This window comes from Lutjanus erythropterus, chromosome 9, assembly GCF_056507025.1.
Source record: "Lutjanus erythropterus isolate fLutEry1 chromosome 9, fLutEry1.hap2, whole genome shotgun sequence".
NCBI lineage: Eukaryota > Metazoa > Chordata > Actinopteri > Lutjaniformes > Lutjanidae > Lutjanus > Lutjanus erythropterus.
The window spans coordinates 32,073,352-32,088,052 of NC_139325.1; the positions used below are offsets into that span (position 1 = coordinate 32,073,352).

General features: G+C 40.5%; 1 protein-coding gene across 1 annotated transcript in view; it reads right to left on the reverse strand.

Moving 5' to 3' along the window:
• The window catches only part of tmem145 (transmembrane protein 145), a 70,960-nt gene extending 58,079 nt beyond the window's left edge, over positions 1-12,881 (reverse strand). The window contains exon 1 of the mRNA XM_084725748.1: positions 12,665-12,881. Coding sequence (XP_084581874.1) covers positions 12,665-12,775 — 111 coding nt within the window. The 5' untranslated portion in view covers positions 12,776-12,881. The remainder of the gene's footprint in view (positions 1-12,664) is intronic.
• Positions 12,882-14,701: the final 1,820 nt, after the last annotated feature.

Below are 14,701 nucleotides of genomic sequence, written 5' to 3' on the forward strand. Positions count from 1 at the left end.
TTTTGACAACTGATTGATAATACCGGCCATTTTTCATGCTAAGTTGCCACACAGTCATTGGTCCCAGTATCTTCAATGTGAGAATTCAAGATTAGACTGAATATTTCTACATTTTGGGCTATTTGTCAAGGAAAAATGAAATTTTATTTGTAGAAAAGCTTGTCGTAGGCAACTGGACTTGGTAGACTCCATCTGCCTACGACAAGCTTTTGTACCATGACCTGGACGACAGAGAACCTTCACAGATATGACATTTTCTATACTTTTTAAGTCCTAATCTAAACCATGAGAACACCCTAGGTGCACAGATAATGCCCACATATTGTTGACCTAGTGCACTGATGTACAACATAAAAGTGCTTAATATTTATCCTTGATTAGGTAAATCTGTTGATTTATCTTAATACAGAATTTCACATCACCTAGCCCTACTAATTGGCACAATTATAATAATCAAGTCAGGATGGCAAACGTTTAATGGCTGAATTTAGGGTGTTTTTTTCACAAAGTGATGATTGTGATGGGCATTTTTCACTATTTTCTAATATTTATAGACATACTGAGAATTAGTGTTAGTGAGAGGAGAAACAATTGGTTGATAAAACAAGTAGTCACCAATTTAATGGACAATTTTAATAAAAAATTAATTGCATTTTTCAAGCAAGAATATCAAATATTCCCTCTTGGTCTGAGATTTATTGTGTTATGCTAGTAGTAGCAGTAGGTGATTTGAGGTGTTATATCATCCCTCTTATTAGCAAAATGACCAAAGTGTCTCTCCCTTGTTAAGCTGCCACCCCCCACTCTAAATCCTCTAGAACCAGAAAGAGTGCAGGGAGACAGGGGTGGTTTTGTTGAATATTAGTCTAGTCTGATTGAAGTTTGTGAAAATTAGAATCTATGGCTCCGACCATGGCTCTGAAATGTCATCATCCATGATACTGTTTGTGGTGCTAATTTAGCTTCGTGCTGCTAGCCTAAAGCAGAGTTGAGCAAATGACTGCAGAGGTCTTGTAAAATCATCTCTTTCTAACCGCACAATTTTTTTTTTAATTTTCAGATTTGTAGCTTGCAGCCTCAACTGACGCTGACTAAAGTTACATCAAGTTATGCAGTTTCTCAGATTTCACACAGCTACCTCTGGAGCCACAGAAGGCTTTATGAAACTTTTTCACATGTGTAGTGGTACTCCAGAAGACCTGTAAAAAAGGCTAAGACGACATCAATAAGCCAAGCTGTTATCACAATTCACTATCAGGTTCATGTTATTCCACCGATGTCGACAACTACACCAAGTGGCCGCTAGTTAGCCCAGTGCTGTGCGTGTATGCGTGTGTGTGCGTGTCTGCCTGTGGAGAGTAGAAAAGAAACTGAGCCCTGGAGAACAGCAACAGTGGATGAGGTGTCTACCTTAATCCCCTTTTAGTCTTCTTATTTCCCCATGGCCACTGCATTGTGATGCAGAATCACTCAGCCACCTCCCCAAGTGTGTGTGTGTGTGTGTGTGTGTGTGTGTGTGTACGTACACCCCATTAATCAAGTGCTATGCCTTGATGCAGTTTCCGGTCAATTCAGCATCTCTCTGCCTCATTCTCTCCGTCTCTTTCTTTCTTTTTTTTTGTTTCTTTTCTTTCTCCCTCACAGTTTCTCTCCTTTCATCTCTGCAGCTTTCTGTCTTTTCTCTTTCTCTCCAGATCCCTGTTTGCTTGCTAAGCCTCATTAACAATTAATTACCAATCAGCTAGTCAAGTCACCCCTGGACCGCTGGGCTTCTCAATGATTCATTAGTCAGGGTTACACAACGTCGCGACACATAAACACACTCACACACACGCACACAAACACACTCAAGCTCTGTCCCTCTCTGGATGTTTCACACGAGTACACACAGACTTTGTAGACATGCAAAGACACACACACGCATTGAAGGGAGCATATGGACACATGAAAACACTCTGTCACATGCACACACCTGCTTACACACGCACACACATATGGTGCCTGTATCTAATCACAATGTGCTCATTAAAAAGAGATGCAGGTAAACTGATTGAGGTGGAAATTCTATGCATGCAGGTTTCCCAAAACTTACTTCAATGTCAACTTGAGGGATTTTGTAGCGACTTTCAAAGTGTTGTTTTCTGAAATTGAAGAGTTTAGAACTGCCATATTTTAAAGATAAGACATGACATTAATTAAAATAAGACATCACATACTAGGCCTCTTTACTGCTTGATCCTATTAAGTCTATAAATCCTGTTGAAATCCTTAATATCAGAACTGCTGCTGTATCAACCCCAACATCCATCACTGTGTTTCTCCCCGGGATGTGAGATGCTGATTTTAGGATGGCGAGAGGCCCAGTGAGCTGAGGCACGCTGAGGAATATGGGCCTAAGATTTTTAAATTAGAGAAGGAACTTTCAAGGGCATCTGTTCGTTCTCATTAATTTTCAAAAGACAAAAGTTTAAAGACCTTTCTGGTCTAATCCACAAATTTCCATTAACTCTGGAAACCAAAGACCAAAGACATTTTAACCTGTCTACAGCCAATTTTTTTTTTTTTTTTTTACAGAAGAACCGCTCGATGCAGAGTCTCTAAATCCTTAAATCCAAAGAGAATGCAGAAAACTGGGGCTGAATGATTATATTTAATTTCAAAATCGCAATTTGAAAAAGCTGAAATTTCAACTATAAACCATGTACTTAAAAGTCTTAACAAGCTATCAAGTAAGTTTAAACTGTTGAATGAATGCACGGCTTTTTATTAATTCTACTTAGCTGTAGTTACTAAACATTAATTCTTGAGCTGGCTAAACAACAAAAAGGGAACTTTCATCTGTTGCCTGATTAATAAACTCTACAAACTGGTGTCTTTCCCACTTGGACTACATGTGGGCTTCTTTTCATCTTGGAGACATTGGCCAATTTACTGATACAATAACGAGGTTTTGAAACACGAATGAAATGTTTTGGGTGAGTTACGATTTTTTGCAGACATGCGATATAGTTGTGATGCTAAATAATTTTGAGCCTAAAATTTGTTATTGTTTTAGTTTTTTAGTAGCTGTACTATGTCAATGACCTTTTTATTTGATTCCATTTGATTCCTGGTGTCAAAATTATATGAAAAAGTGGGTGCATTTATCTTAATATTTTGTCTGGTTCAGGACTTATGAAAATCTCGACCATCTGCATGGACATCTAGGCCTGGACAATTAAAAGATAGTGATATCTATCTGTGATAGACATGGCAGCAATAGCAATAAGAAAGTAGTTCCATATGCCCCAGCTCATGGAAAGCCTATCATATCCCCTGATAATGGAGAAAACTGCAATTGACATGGGAACAGCCAGTCATTTCATAGATAAACCCCATGTGTGCTCCCTCCCTGGCTAATAAACCCTAACCCTACCCTATCATTTCATATCATACACGTGAAACAACTTCGTGCAAAATGAGAGCAGATAAGAAAGGATCGGTCAGCTTGCTGGTACGGCAGTTTTGTTTTTTGAGCTGGGCAACAACTATCAGAGTGTGAGGGGTTCAGGCATGTGGAGAAAGCTCGGAGTGGAAATGCTGCTGCTTCGTCAAAAGAGTCAGTTAAGGTGGAGCAGCTGGAAAGTGTTGCTGGAGAGTGGGACATCATGTCCGGCCTGCTGACACTGCAACACAAGCCCCCAGATATGGATGGATGGACAATTATTAGAACATTACTGTGAGTTAACTGCAAGAATAGCTTCCCAACCAACACTAATATATTGATAGATATATCAGTAGATATCAATATCTACTGATAGAAAAACCACTATCATCATAGACTTTTCAGCTATATTGCCCAGACCTATGGACATTAAGTCCAGATGGCCACTAAACAAGCCACATGGGACATCAGTTGACCATGGAAACAACAAAAATCACTAATTAGACACCATTAGAGACCTAAAACAACATGTTACAAAAAATGCAACATGGGTGCATGGGAACCTACTTATCACACTAAGTACTTCTACCTCATTAAAAATTCCAGGTTCTACAAATATGCTAATTTTGTTCATTTCTAAAGTTTTCCTACTGGAAACAAGGTGTCTCCTCAAGTCTATTTTCAGTGTACAGTACTGGCGGCTTCAAGTCTCTAGATCATTTACACGTCCATCACACTTAAATAAGTTGCAAATTGGACCAGGATTGACGGCAAGCTGCGATGTCACAAATCATGCTTGCAGGCCCACACCTTAAAACCAGGGGCCTCATTTATAAAATTATTCTTGATTTATACTAGAACTTAGTCTCAGGTCTTAGTTCTGACAGTGTGCATACGTTTGATTCATACAAGACACTGAGTGCAACTTAAAATTGATGGCACCTGCTTCACAATCATATTTCCCCTTACAGCACACTAGCACAAACGAGGATTTAGTCAGGAAGTCCATGTACCAAAAGAGAAAAGCAAACTTTTTGAAAGATGAGATCAGAGTGAGGGCTGGATGCCATTCAAAAATGTACTAATAACTTTTTTTTTTTCAATACTGGTTCAACAGTTCTTTTTTCAATACCATTTTTTTTACAATCCATTTCAATAAAACTAAAACTACATTACACATTACAGCACAAATCTTTGGTTTAATTTTTCAGCTCCTTTTTATATACTCAAAGCAGCTTTATATCATAAAAATATAAACAACGTGATTAAACTTCAGTTGTTGATTTCAACTTGTTTTAGCCTCAACACCTTGGGACCTTTTTTGATTCAAAGCAGGTTCACAACATAAAACAAATTGAATAACAAGGAAATTTTGGATATTCGACAGTATTGAAGAAAGTTGGGCGATGCCACAAAAGTATTTAAGTTCAGTACCCAGCCCTAATCACATCTACGGTGGAGGTCTTTAAAACCAAGTTCACAACCAATTGCAAAGTTCACCACAGACTTCAGCACATATACGTCCCAAACTGCAATACCCTGACATAACCAGCAGGAAAATCACCAAGTCTACACTTCACCTAGATTATAGAAGATTATTTCCAAGTCAAAGCAAGGTTTTATAACTACTTTCACGTGGTTCTCTGCACAAGTCATACTCAAGATCGAAACTGGCTACAAGTCCATTTTAAAAATAGGGTCCCAGATTTTTAATGAGCACAGAGAAGCTTTCAGCAGATGAATGTGAAAATACCCTTTGAGTGTCAAACTCTGCCCATACATTATTCTGCACAGTGAAGCTCAAACATTCAACTGTAGGAACAAGAGGAGAAACATATTTTTTTTTAGTTATTAAGAAGTTCACTCTTCTCTGCCTGACTGGTTTGGGAAACAAAAAACTCAACATCAACAAAAAGCAGCTGCATTAATTATTATTTTTATGAGTATTTATGCAGAAACGAGAAGAAATTAGGTCTATACTTTGTACAAATAATTGCAATCAGTGTTGATCAGAAAATTTGCAACTTACATATTTAAAAAAAAATCAGTGTGTCTCACTGGAAACTGAGGTTTGACACCTATAGCAGTAAGTGTGTTCTGTCAAAATATAACTGAGCAACACATCAGCCCAACCTGAGGTCAGACGAGGACTTTGCTCTAGGAGAAAAAGTTTGTCATCAGTCTGCTGCAAACTTCTACAGCTTTATGGACATGGACACAGGGGAAACAGCCTGAAGCGCAGTGTGGATTTACTGCCTTGCTCAGGGGTCCTGTGCTGTTGTCTGCTAAAAGAATGAAGGGATTTTATTTGTTTCTTAGATTTTCCCAGCTGGATTCAAAACAGCGACCTTCCTCTGACCTTAAAGCTACTACTGAGGGACGTTTTATCAGTGCCTCCACACGGCACAAGCAGCCACTAAAGCTAATTGTACACATCGACCAGCCCAAATAAAGCTGTTGACCAGTCTGAAGCACTGATGCCTTTGGATAACTTTCATTCTGTTTCTCTGCATGTCTACAGATACTCTACAGGTTCAGCAGTTCATCCCCCACAGTGTGGTAAAACACCTTAGTCAATTTACAGCGCTGCACTAACTCTGCCTTCACCTCCGCAGACAATGATACAGCTATAGCATCATGGGACTGAAGCAGAGTTGTTTGTGTGTGTGAGCGCTGAGGTTTATTCTGTGTGTGTACATGTGTGAGAGAGGGGATGTGGACTGGAGCTGTTGGATGACATTGGGGCAGGAATCCATGAGCAAGAGTGATGATATGTTAAACTGGACACATATACACAGACTCTCTCACACACACAGTATCAATATGTCAAGTCTACTGCAGCCTTATGTCATTCAGAGCGCTCTGTTGTTTTGCTTAGGTTGTCAATGATCCACTGAATGGTTCAGAGTGCAGCGCTGTAAATTGACTAAGGCGAGAAAACCACAAGGATAAAGAAAAACACTGACAAGCAAGGAATAAAGCACAATACTCTAACTATTCAGTAAAGCCAAAAGAATTACTTTACACAGATTTGAATCTTAAGTGTTAGCAGTTAACATGTACACCCTCAGTTCCTGGTATACAAAATACCAGTAGTGCAGCCGAGGTCATGTTCTGCACAGATCCCTCAAAAACGATTCCAGCAAGTCTCACGATGCTTGTTCAGCCATTCTCTTCCTGTGCTGATTCCCACCGCAGATCCAGTGGCCCTTCAGCACTGAACTCTTGGATGGCTGATGTCGGTGTCAAGCGACACCAAAATGAGCTTGTCAGTCACCTCTATACTTTCATATGTCACATTCGTTTGTGATGTTGACAGGTTAGTCGAACTTTTCACCCCACATTCAAGCAATTTAATTTGCTTTGCTATAGATCCTTTAACAGTTTGTAAGCAATGAGCAAGCTGCACATGAAGTTTGGCGACCGAAGTATGGCGGATCACATCAGCTTGTCGTGGGTGCTGCAGTTTTGATTGCATCATCAGTCCAGTCAAGACATTTAATAGCTCGCAGCCATAGATGCCACCGATTGCTCAGAAACAGTTGTGATCCTGTCCGAATTCTGTACAACGTATGTGCCACATTGTCTGGTTCTGGGTCTGACTGCAGAAATGTCCCTAATTCAACAAATATTAAAAATTAGCTTATTTATGTGCACGTTTTGCTCTTTGCTGTCCCTATTTTTTTATACGGTAAAAACTAGTTGCCAGTGATGGAAACCAAAGGCCAAGAAACTGCTGCATATTTCTCAAAATAGTTGCCAATAGCAACCTAGCATCCATCACTGTTAAGCCCTGTATTGTGTCGCAGAGATATCAACTGAAATTACCATGCTAACCAGGTAGCTTCAGCCCACCCTGTCTCATAATACTACTTTGTAATACTACTACTAATATCACCACCTTGCCTACAATGTTTCCCAGTGGTAACTTGCAGCATTCCAGCAAAAAAAATCCACTGCTCACTGTACACCTCAACTGCAAATATTCTGATTTTATTATGAACTTCTGATCCATTGAGGTTTTAGATTTGTAAAATTTTCTTTGACCTGAGAAAAGTGAATTAAATATCTGTGGCTTCATCACAATGTTAAGTCTATGGGTCAAATGGGAGAAACACTACTGCGCATGTTGAGTGGACCACATACTACCAAAGTAAACCCGGAAGCAAGAATTTTTTTTTTGCATATGCACCAGGTGATCAACTCTCAGTGAACTGAATAGGTGCCATCTATTTTGTGCATAATACATCAATGGCACTGACTGATGCCCAGCCTCCCTCTCGTGCCTCTCCTACACCTCTCCTGTCCCCACCTGAACCCGTTGTGTTTTTGTCCTACCCAGAGTCAGAGTCATGGTAAGAGATGCTGTAAATCACATTAGTGCAGTATTCCCTGTCGTCCCTGTTGTCATCGGGCAGTGCTCACTCTGAGGCTGCTGAGCACGGTTCCACTGGCTATTCACATGGTCCAGTTCTATTGCTGATTCTGGTGCTGCTCCCTGCCTGCATTCCCCGCCGTTTCCCCCCTGCTCCTGTCTGAAGACCTCCTCCTCCTCCTGGCAATCCAAAGCTCCTGTGCAAGCAGTGCAAACACCAACCCTACCCAATGCTCTGAGTGAAAATGCCAAATATCGATTGGCACCTGCCTCTCAAATAAAAAAAGTTTTTTTGTAGCCTTTAATGCTAATAAACTGAATATCTTTGATTTATAAATGCCTTTTGACAAACCATAAAGTTTGAGGACATCACCTTCAGCTCTGGGGGTTTGTGATGGACATTTTCACTGTTTTCTAACTATTATAAACCAAACAATAATTAAGAAACTATTCAGATTAATCAATAATAAAAATAAATGTCAATTCCAACATACAAAGCCTACAATGTATAACATAACAGACAGGGCCACTAAAACTATATCCTTTTTACTGTAGAGGAAAAGTAGATGCCCTTCTAGTCAAGACCTGGAGAGTCACACACACATACACAAACATGCAAATGCCTGCACACACACACTCACACACACACACACACACACACACTTGGAAGTTGCCCAGTGCAACCTATTGCCGGCCACTGAGCAGCTCCACTGGAGCAGGTGTAGATTCAGCGCTGTGTTCAAGGGCATCTCAACAGCCATGATGGATGGAAGAGTGCCTCTTGTTCAATTTATCCATTCAGATCCCTGTCGTCATCCTGGGGATTCAAACCGGTGACTTCAATCTTTCAGCTCATGACGCATTTTTAAATTTACTGTAGTCAGAGTTCAGGGAATGTGAGCAAAACAAGTCACTGAGCTAGAGTGAGAATTAAAGCTTGTTGGCTCCAACTGCCTGCTGGCTGATAGATTCAGCTCTTGGGTTTTTACAGGGAAGCCAAGTAAGGTGATACAAGTAAGCTGATATACTGGTGCTCTGTAGCTAAGTATTTCACCTTTTTTGAGGGGCTTTTTTTCTGCCAAGTCACATTTTGGAAACATGAAAATCTATGGCATATGAAACACATGAATGCACATATACTGCATTTCAATGAGGGATATTTCTGAACATGGCACTAAGGCTCTTTTTTTAACAAACTTCCATCACACTGTGACCTGAGCCAAACAGTGCAACAACACAGTCACCTCGCCTGCTGCTGGTCACTGAGCAGGAGGTATCAACTGCTGAGGGTGTTCGTGTTTAGAGCCTGAATGATATTAAGTGAAAAAACCCCCACTATCTGTATATTGGCCGATACTGTAAAAATATCTATACACTGAACTTGAAAAAGGATGAAATATACATAAAATCCTGCTTATAAAAATTGAAGAAATAAAAAGAATCTGCACTATGTGTTCTGTCAATAACAAAAAAAACTTTTCAGACTGGTGCATATCGCACAACATAGCATATATCCCAGTACTGATATAGATCAATCTAGCTGCGATTAGGGTTGGGTGATTGGACGAATATATTGTATGTCAACAATGACCTGAATCCACCGCTGGTTGTTTTTTGGGGGGTTTTCTGTTGAGTTTATATGAAGTGTATTTTACCTGGAGTTAACGAGCCAATTAAGCTTAACTGGTAATAATCGTTGCAGTTCTAAAACATACCCTGATTTATCATCTATTTTACTACAAATAGGACTATAATTTACACAATGACCATCATGCTGGACGGAAGAAGACTGAAAATAGCAATTGAGACCATAAACTCATTAGGAGACTGTTTGCTAAGATCATAATCAAGTGACGAGTAGGGTAACTTTCTCATAAGACTGACTTTTTGCAACCAGCAGAGTCGCTCTCTGCTGGCCATTAGACAGAATGCAGGTTTTCAGACCCGGTGGCTCCGTCTACTTATTCTGCTGTCTGGAAAAGATTTGTAGCAGTCGTTCATTTTGTGTCGTGTTTAAAACCCTGACCTCAAAATTAAAAATTATTATTTTTTGATTCTGTTTAAAACTGTTCCATGATTTACACATATGTTGTTTGTCAATTTAAAACATAATTTCACAAGTCAAGACATATTTAGTTTGTGGTAGGTTTGTCAGAGTTTAGACAAGTTTTGTGTAAAACTGCTCAGTGAATTACATGTCTCGTCTCACACGACATATCATCATCATCAACACCAGTTGTGCTGCCCCTTGTAACAGTATTTTACTTGTTTTACTCAGCAACACCTGGTAATTTTATCAGCTGTGGAGAGAGAGAACGAGTAGGACCTGCTGTTGCGTGATTACATCCCAGCACAAAAACACAGAGGCATCACAGCTTCAGTGGCTGATGTTAGTTTCTGGAGGAAAGTCATAACATCACTTATGCAACTTATGGGTGTGTAGTCTTTCCAGTTATGCATCTTCATGGTCTTGACTTGAAAAACTGTCTTTTAAATTGACAAACATCATATGTGAGATACGTGACACAATTAAAATGGGATCAAAAAATAATTTGTCTCTCAACATTGTCTGCAGTTCATATTTTTTCCTTAGTTAGGTCCAATGGTGGTCAACTAGAAGGGGTTTGACTTAGGAGAGCTGAAATACCTATCATGATGGTTAAGTTTCACATCAGTCAGTATCGATAATTATTGATCATGTAGGTCATGACTGGCAACATGCTGTGCACTCCAAGGGGCAGAAGCTGCTAGGGTGATAAAATGACAAAATATCTAGGGCTGGCGATTTGACGATATAATCAACGTCATCAATTCTGAAAATACATCGATTTGAATATTGTGTGTCGACACAACGTTACGAACTGCTGCGGCCAGTCAGAGCATGGATTCACCCGGAGAACAAGTTGCAGAGAGCCAGCCTCGCTGTGAGAGTATTTTAGACAGAGATGCAACAGTTCAGCTCTCTTTAGCTCCACAAACTGGACATGAGTTAATCCAGCAGGACAAACTGCTCCACATAAGTGCTGGAAGTGAAGCATCGAGCGACCTGTCCTCCTCCTGCAGCAGTAGCATCATCCTGTTTACTTTCTGTCAGCACCCAAACATGATATGTGAGGATTATCAGCACGTGAAACATGTTTTTGTTAGTAGAAGTCACTTTAAATAGATCTTCTAATTTTCTACAAGCTTCTTCATCACCCCCGTGTTAAAAGTGATGCTTGCACCCCAGCTGTAACTTTAACCCTCACGTCATCTCACGAGGTTGTTCTGTCGTTTTGTCGTTTCTGTTGACTTTTTCCAGGCACGTATGACTCAGAAATGGCTAAAAATAACATTACAGACTGTCTGTAATTCATTTCAGCTGCCATAAAAACTCTGAAAAGTACTGTCTCTGGCCCACACTGATGTAAAAATGCACTGCCAGTGATCATCTTAATCGCATATGACTCCAGTGATCATGGCATAACTAGTTTAAGATTTATGTTAAAATACTGACTGTCCAGTACAGTGACGGGTTGACAGTAATTAGTTATTAAATTAATATGCACCATAGTTCCTTTTGATTTGAGGTCCAGTGTTTTTCTGATTAGGCATCTGACATGGAGTCTATTAAGCCCTATAATATCACAATATTTTTGATGAAATACCTCAATATTGCAAAAATAATGTAGCGATTACTATTTGTGCTTTCACAAATTATTAAAACAATGAGATTTTCTGATAAATAATCATCAGTAATGTGGAGATAATGACTAAGTAGGTAAAGGCAAAAAAATTGGACAGCTAGAACAGTCTGGTAAGTTCATGATATAATGATAAAATATATCACAATATCTAGTCTCATATCACGATACGATGTAATACTGATTATACTGTCCAGCCTTATAATTTAGTCTCTCTTTTCTTTACTCTTGGTTTGTATCTCCAGCCACAGCTGACCTGAGACTGAAAAGGTCAAACATGCCCCCTGTTGTTTCACAGAGATGAATACTTTGACTTCCACAGCACAGTTTTTGCAGGAACTCCGACAAAATTGCCATAATGCTCTAAATGGACCATGAATAATCTGAATTAAGGTTTATTTGGCAGTGTTGTTACACAGGCTACTCTCTCTGCATACTGGTGGCCTGGTCTTGTTGAACTCCCAACAAAATGGTAGACGGCCCCGGTACTGCACTACACTCGTGTTATGTCAAACTTGATCCAGAAACTCGTGAGGATACCGAGCAGGGATGTGGAACAGCAGGTGGTAGCCTGCTGAATTACAAAGAGCTCCAGCGTGCGAGCGCGGCCGCACAGTTAACATCTCCAACTCGAGGACCATGTCAGGGCAGCGATGATGTCGATGCTGACCGAGGACCTCAGCGGTACAAATCCGGCGCTGCCTGCGCCCCACAACGCGAGTCATATGACGCACACCTGTAACGGCTCCTCTCATCACAAACATCTCCGCCGCTCGTTTACGTTGAGGCACGTTAATGAGCCGCGTTTGGCTTAAAGATGAGCGACCACAGCTGGGGGGGGGGGGGGCTCGACGGCAGCCGCTGACTGGTGGGATGCCGCTTCTCGGCGGGGCTTCAATGTTGCCAAAGACCATCATAATGAGGGTGAAACATACGCCACAGATGACACGCACGCAGATGGCGCGCAAATGTAAGGCAGAACAGAGGTGAGCGTGTTTCATATGGCCGCGGTTAACATCCGAGGCAACTTAACGGTCGCCTCTTCGTGCGTCAGTCCGTCACAGAGGCACCTGCGAGCGGATACGCAGTCTCTCCCTCTCCCGCTGCTCTCGGTCTGTGGCGGTGTCATTGTCGCAACTAATTAAAGAGGTGAAGAAGAAGGAGAAAAAGACGGCGGCTCACCTCTTTCGTGTTGACGACGCCTTTGACGTATTTCCCGAGGACCGAGTCCACGAAGAGGACGCTGGACAGCACCGCCAGGCACAGGAGTCTCTCCCCGACCCTCACCTCCATCTTTCTCTGTCCCCGGCTGTAGCTCGTCTGCTCCCCGGGCTCCTCTGAAGCCTCGCTCTGAGCGGGAGCGCGCACGGAGGAACGGCTCGAGCGCGTTCACGCCGGTCCCTTCAATGCCTGTGGCCCCCTCCAGCAGTGGAAACTGTATGATGTGTGTGTGTTAGTGTGTGTATGTTGGGGGGGGGGGTTACAGAGTGCGCGCATCCGGTTCCGCTCGTGCACTGAGAATGCGACACGTCCACACATTAAAAATGCCATCGCTGATTGCAATCATGTTTTCATTAGAGGTCACACACCTCTAATGAAGTAGCTCTGAGACAGATGATGCCTGGCCTCCAGGCTCAAATTATTATATCACTAATCAGCAGGATATAAAGCAACAGGAACGAGATCTAATTGGCTGTATTACTGATGAATTTCCTCGAAAAGTGTTATATTTTTAACACCGTCTTCAGCCCTGTCACCATTTAGAAACACCATTAGAAGAAGTACTGAGACCCTAAAAGTAGTTATTAGTGCGAAGTAAAACACTCTGTCACAACTAGGGGAGACTGGGGGCAGTTATACCATTTTTTACATTTTCTTTCATAACTCACACTTGAAATACATCTTTTCATATAAGAAACATATATTAATATTTTCTTGAGTAATCAATTAATTGTTGTTTGCCTAAAAATGGAGAAAATGTTGATCACTGTTCCCCAAAGCCCGAGGTGACAATCCTCAAATGTCTTGTTTTGCCCACAACCCAAAGATATTCAGCTGACTGTCATAGTAGAGTAAAGAAACCACAAAATATTAACATTTAAAAAGCTGCAAATCAGAAAAAAATGACTTATTTTCTTAAAAAAGTCTCAAACCAATTAATTGATTATCAAAATAGTTGGCAATTACTTTAATAATTGATTTTTTTTGTTGCAGCTCTAGCACTAATTAATATTACAGTTGATATATTCTCACTAATGGATGAGAGCAGTCGTAAATCATGTCCCACGATTACATCTCCTTTGGCTGAAAACAAGCACTGTAAAAGCAGCCAGTCAGTACTGTGTGTGTGTCTGAGGCTTCATCACAGGTTAGTTTATGATGTTACTGAGTAAATGGCAATCAAATGATTGTGTCTTTAGATTGAAGTGAATCAGAAAAGAGTCTTTGCGATGGTGTAACCTAAGTTTTTATTGTGAAAAAATATGGCTGTACCATAAAACTCTTGCTTTTAGAATGGAGTGCACTTGCAAAATAAACTGTCTTAATGGCCGTTTAAAAGTGACAGATGTCTGAAATACATTATCTGAAAATTTAATAAGGTAGTTGTATGCAGGTTTGTCCACTTTGATGGAGGCAGACTGAAAGGACCCTTATTTCTTTAATTGTTTTCTTTATAACGATGCCAATCGTTATTCTGAAGACTTATCATAATTGCTTACCTGACCAGCCAGAGGATTTGGGCTCCTAGTAGCTAAACAGCTCTCTCTTATTTTCAGTGTTTAAACTGTCGAAGACTTAGGAAATTGTTTTGACTGCCAGTCAAATTAGAGTGGTTGTTTTCACCCAACAGGGGAGAAGGCATGACACAGGAGCAAAGTATGCCAGTAGCTCTCAGCCATAAGGACACGACTAACTAACCTCTGGGTGGTGGTGATTTTTCTGTGTATGTGGCTCAAATTCTTCTAGATGTCAGGCATCAAAGCAAAAGTCTTTCTGTTTTTGTAGAAAGGGCAACTATTCTAGAGGTAACTAGATTTTAATTATTTGAATTGAGTTTAAAGTAACTTTATATTTTAATTTGTGAAATATGTTTATTTAGAAAACAAGGTGTTTTACATTGGGCCATGTGGTTCATGAGTAATTGGAACAAAGTTTTACCCTTTCCACCAATCTTGCATCCACAATAAAAGCTTGTATGCTAGCTTTTTAGCATAGTTT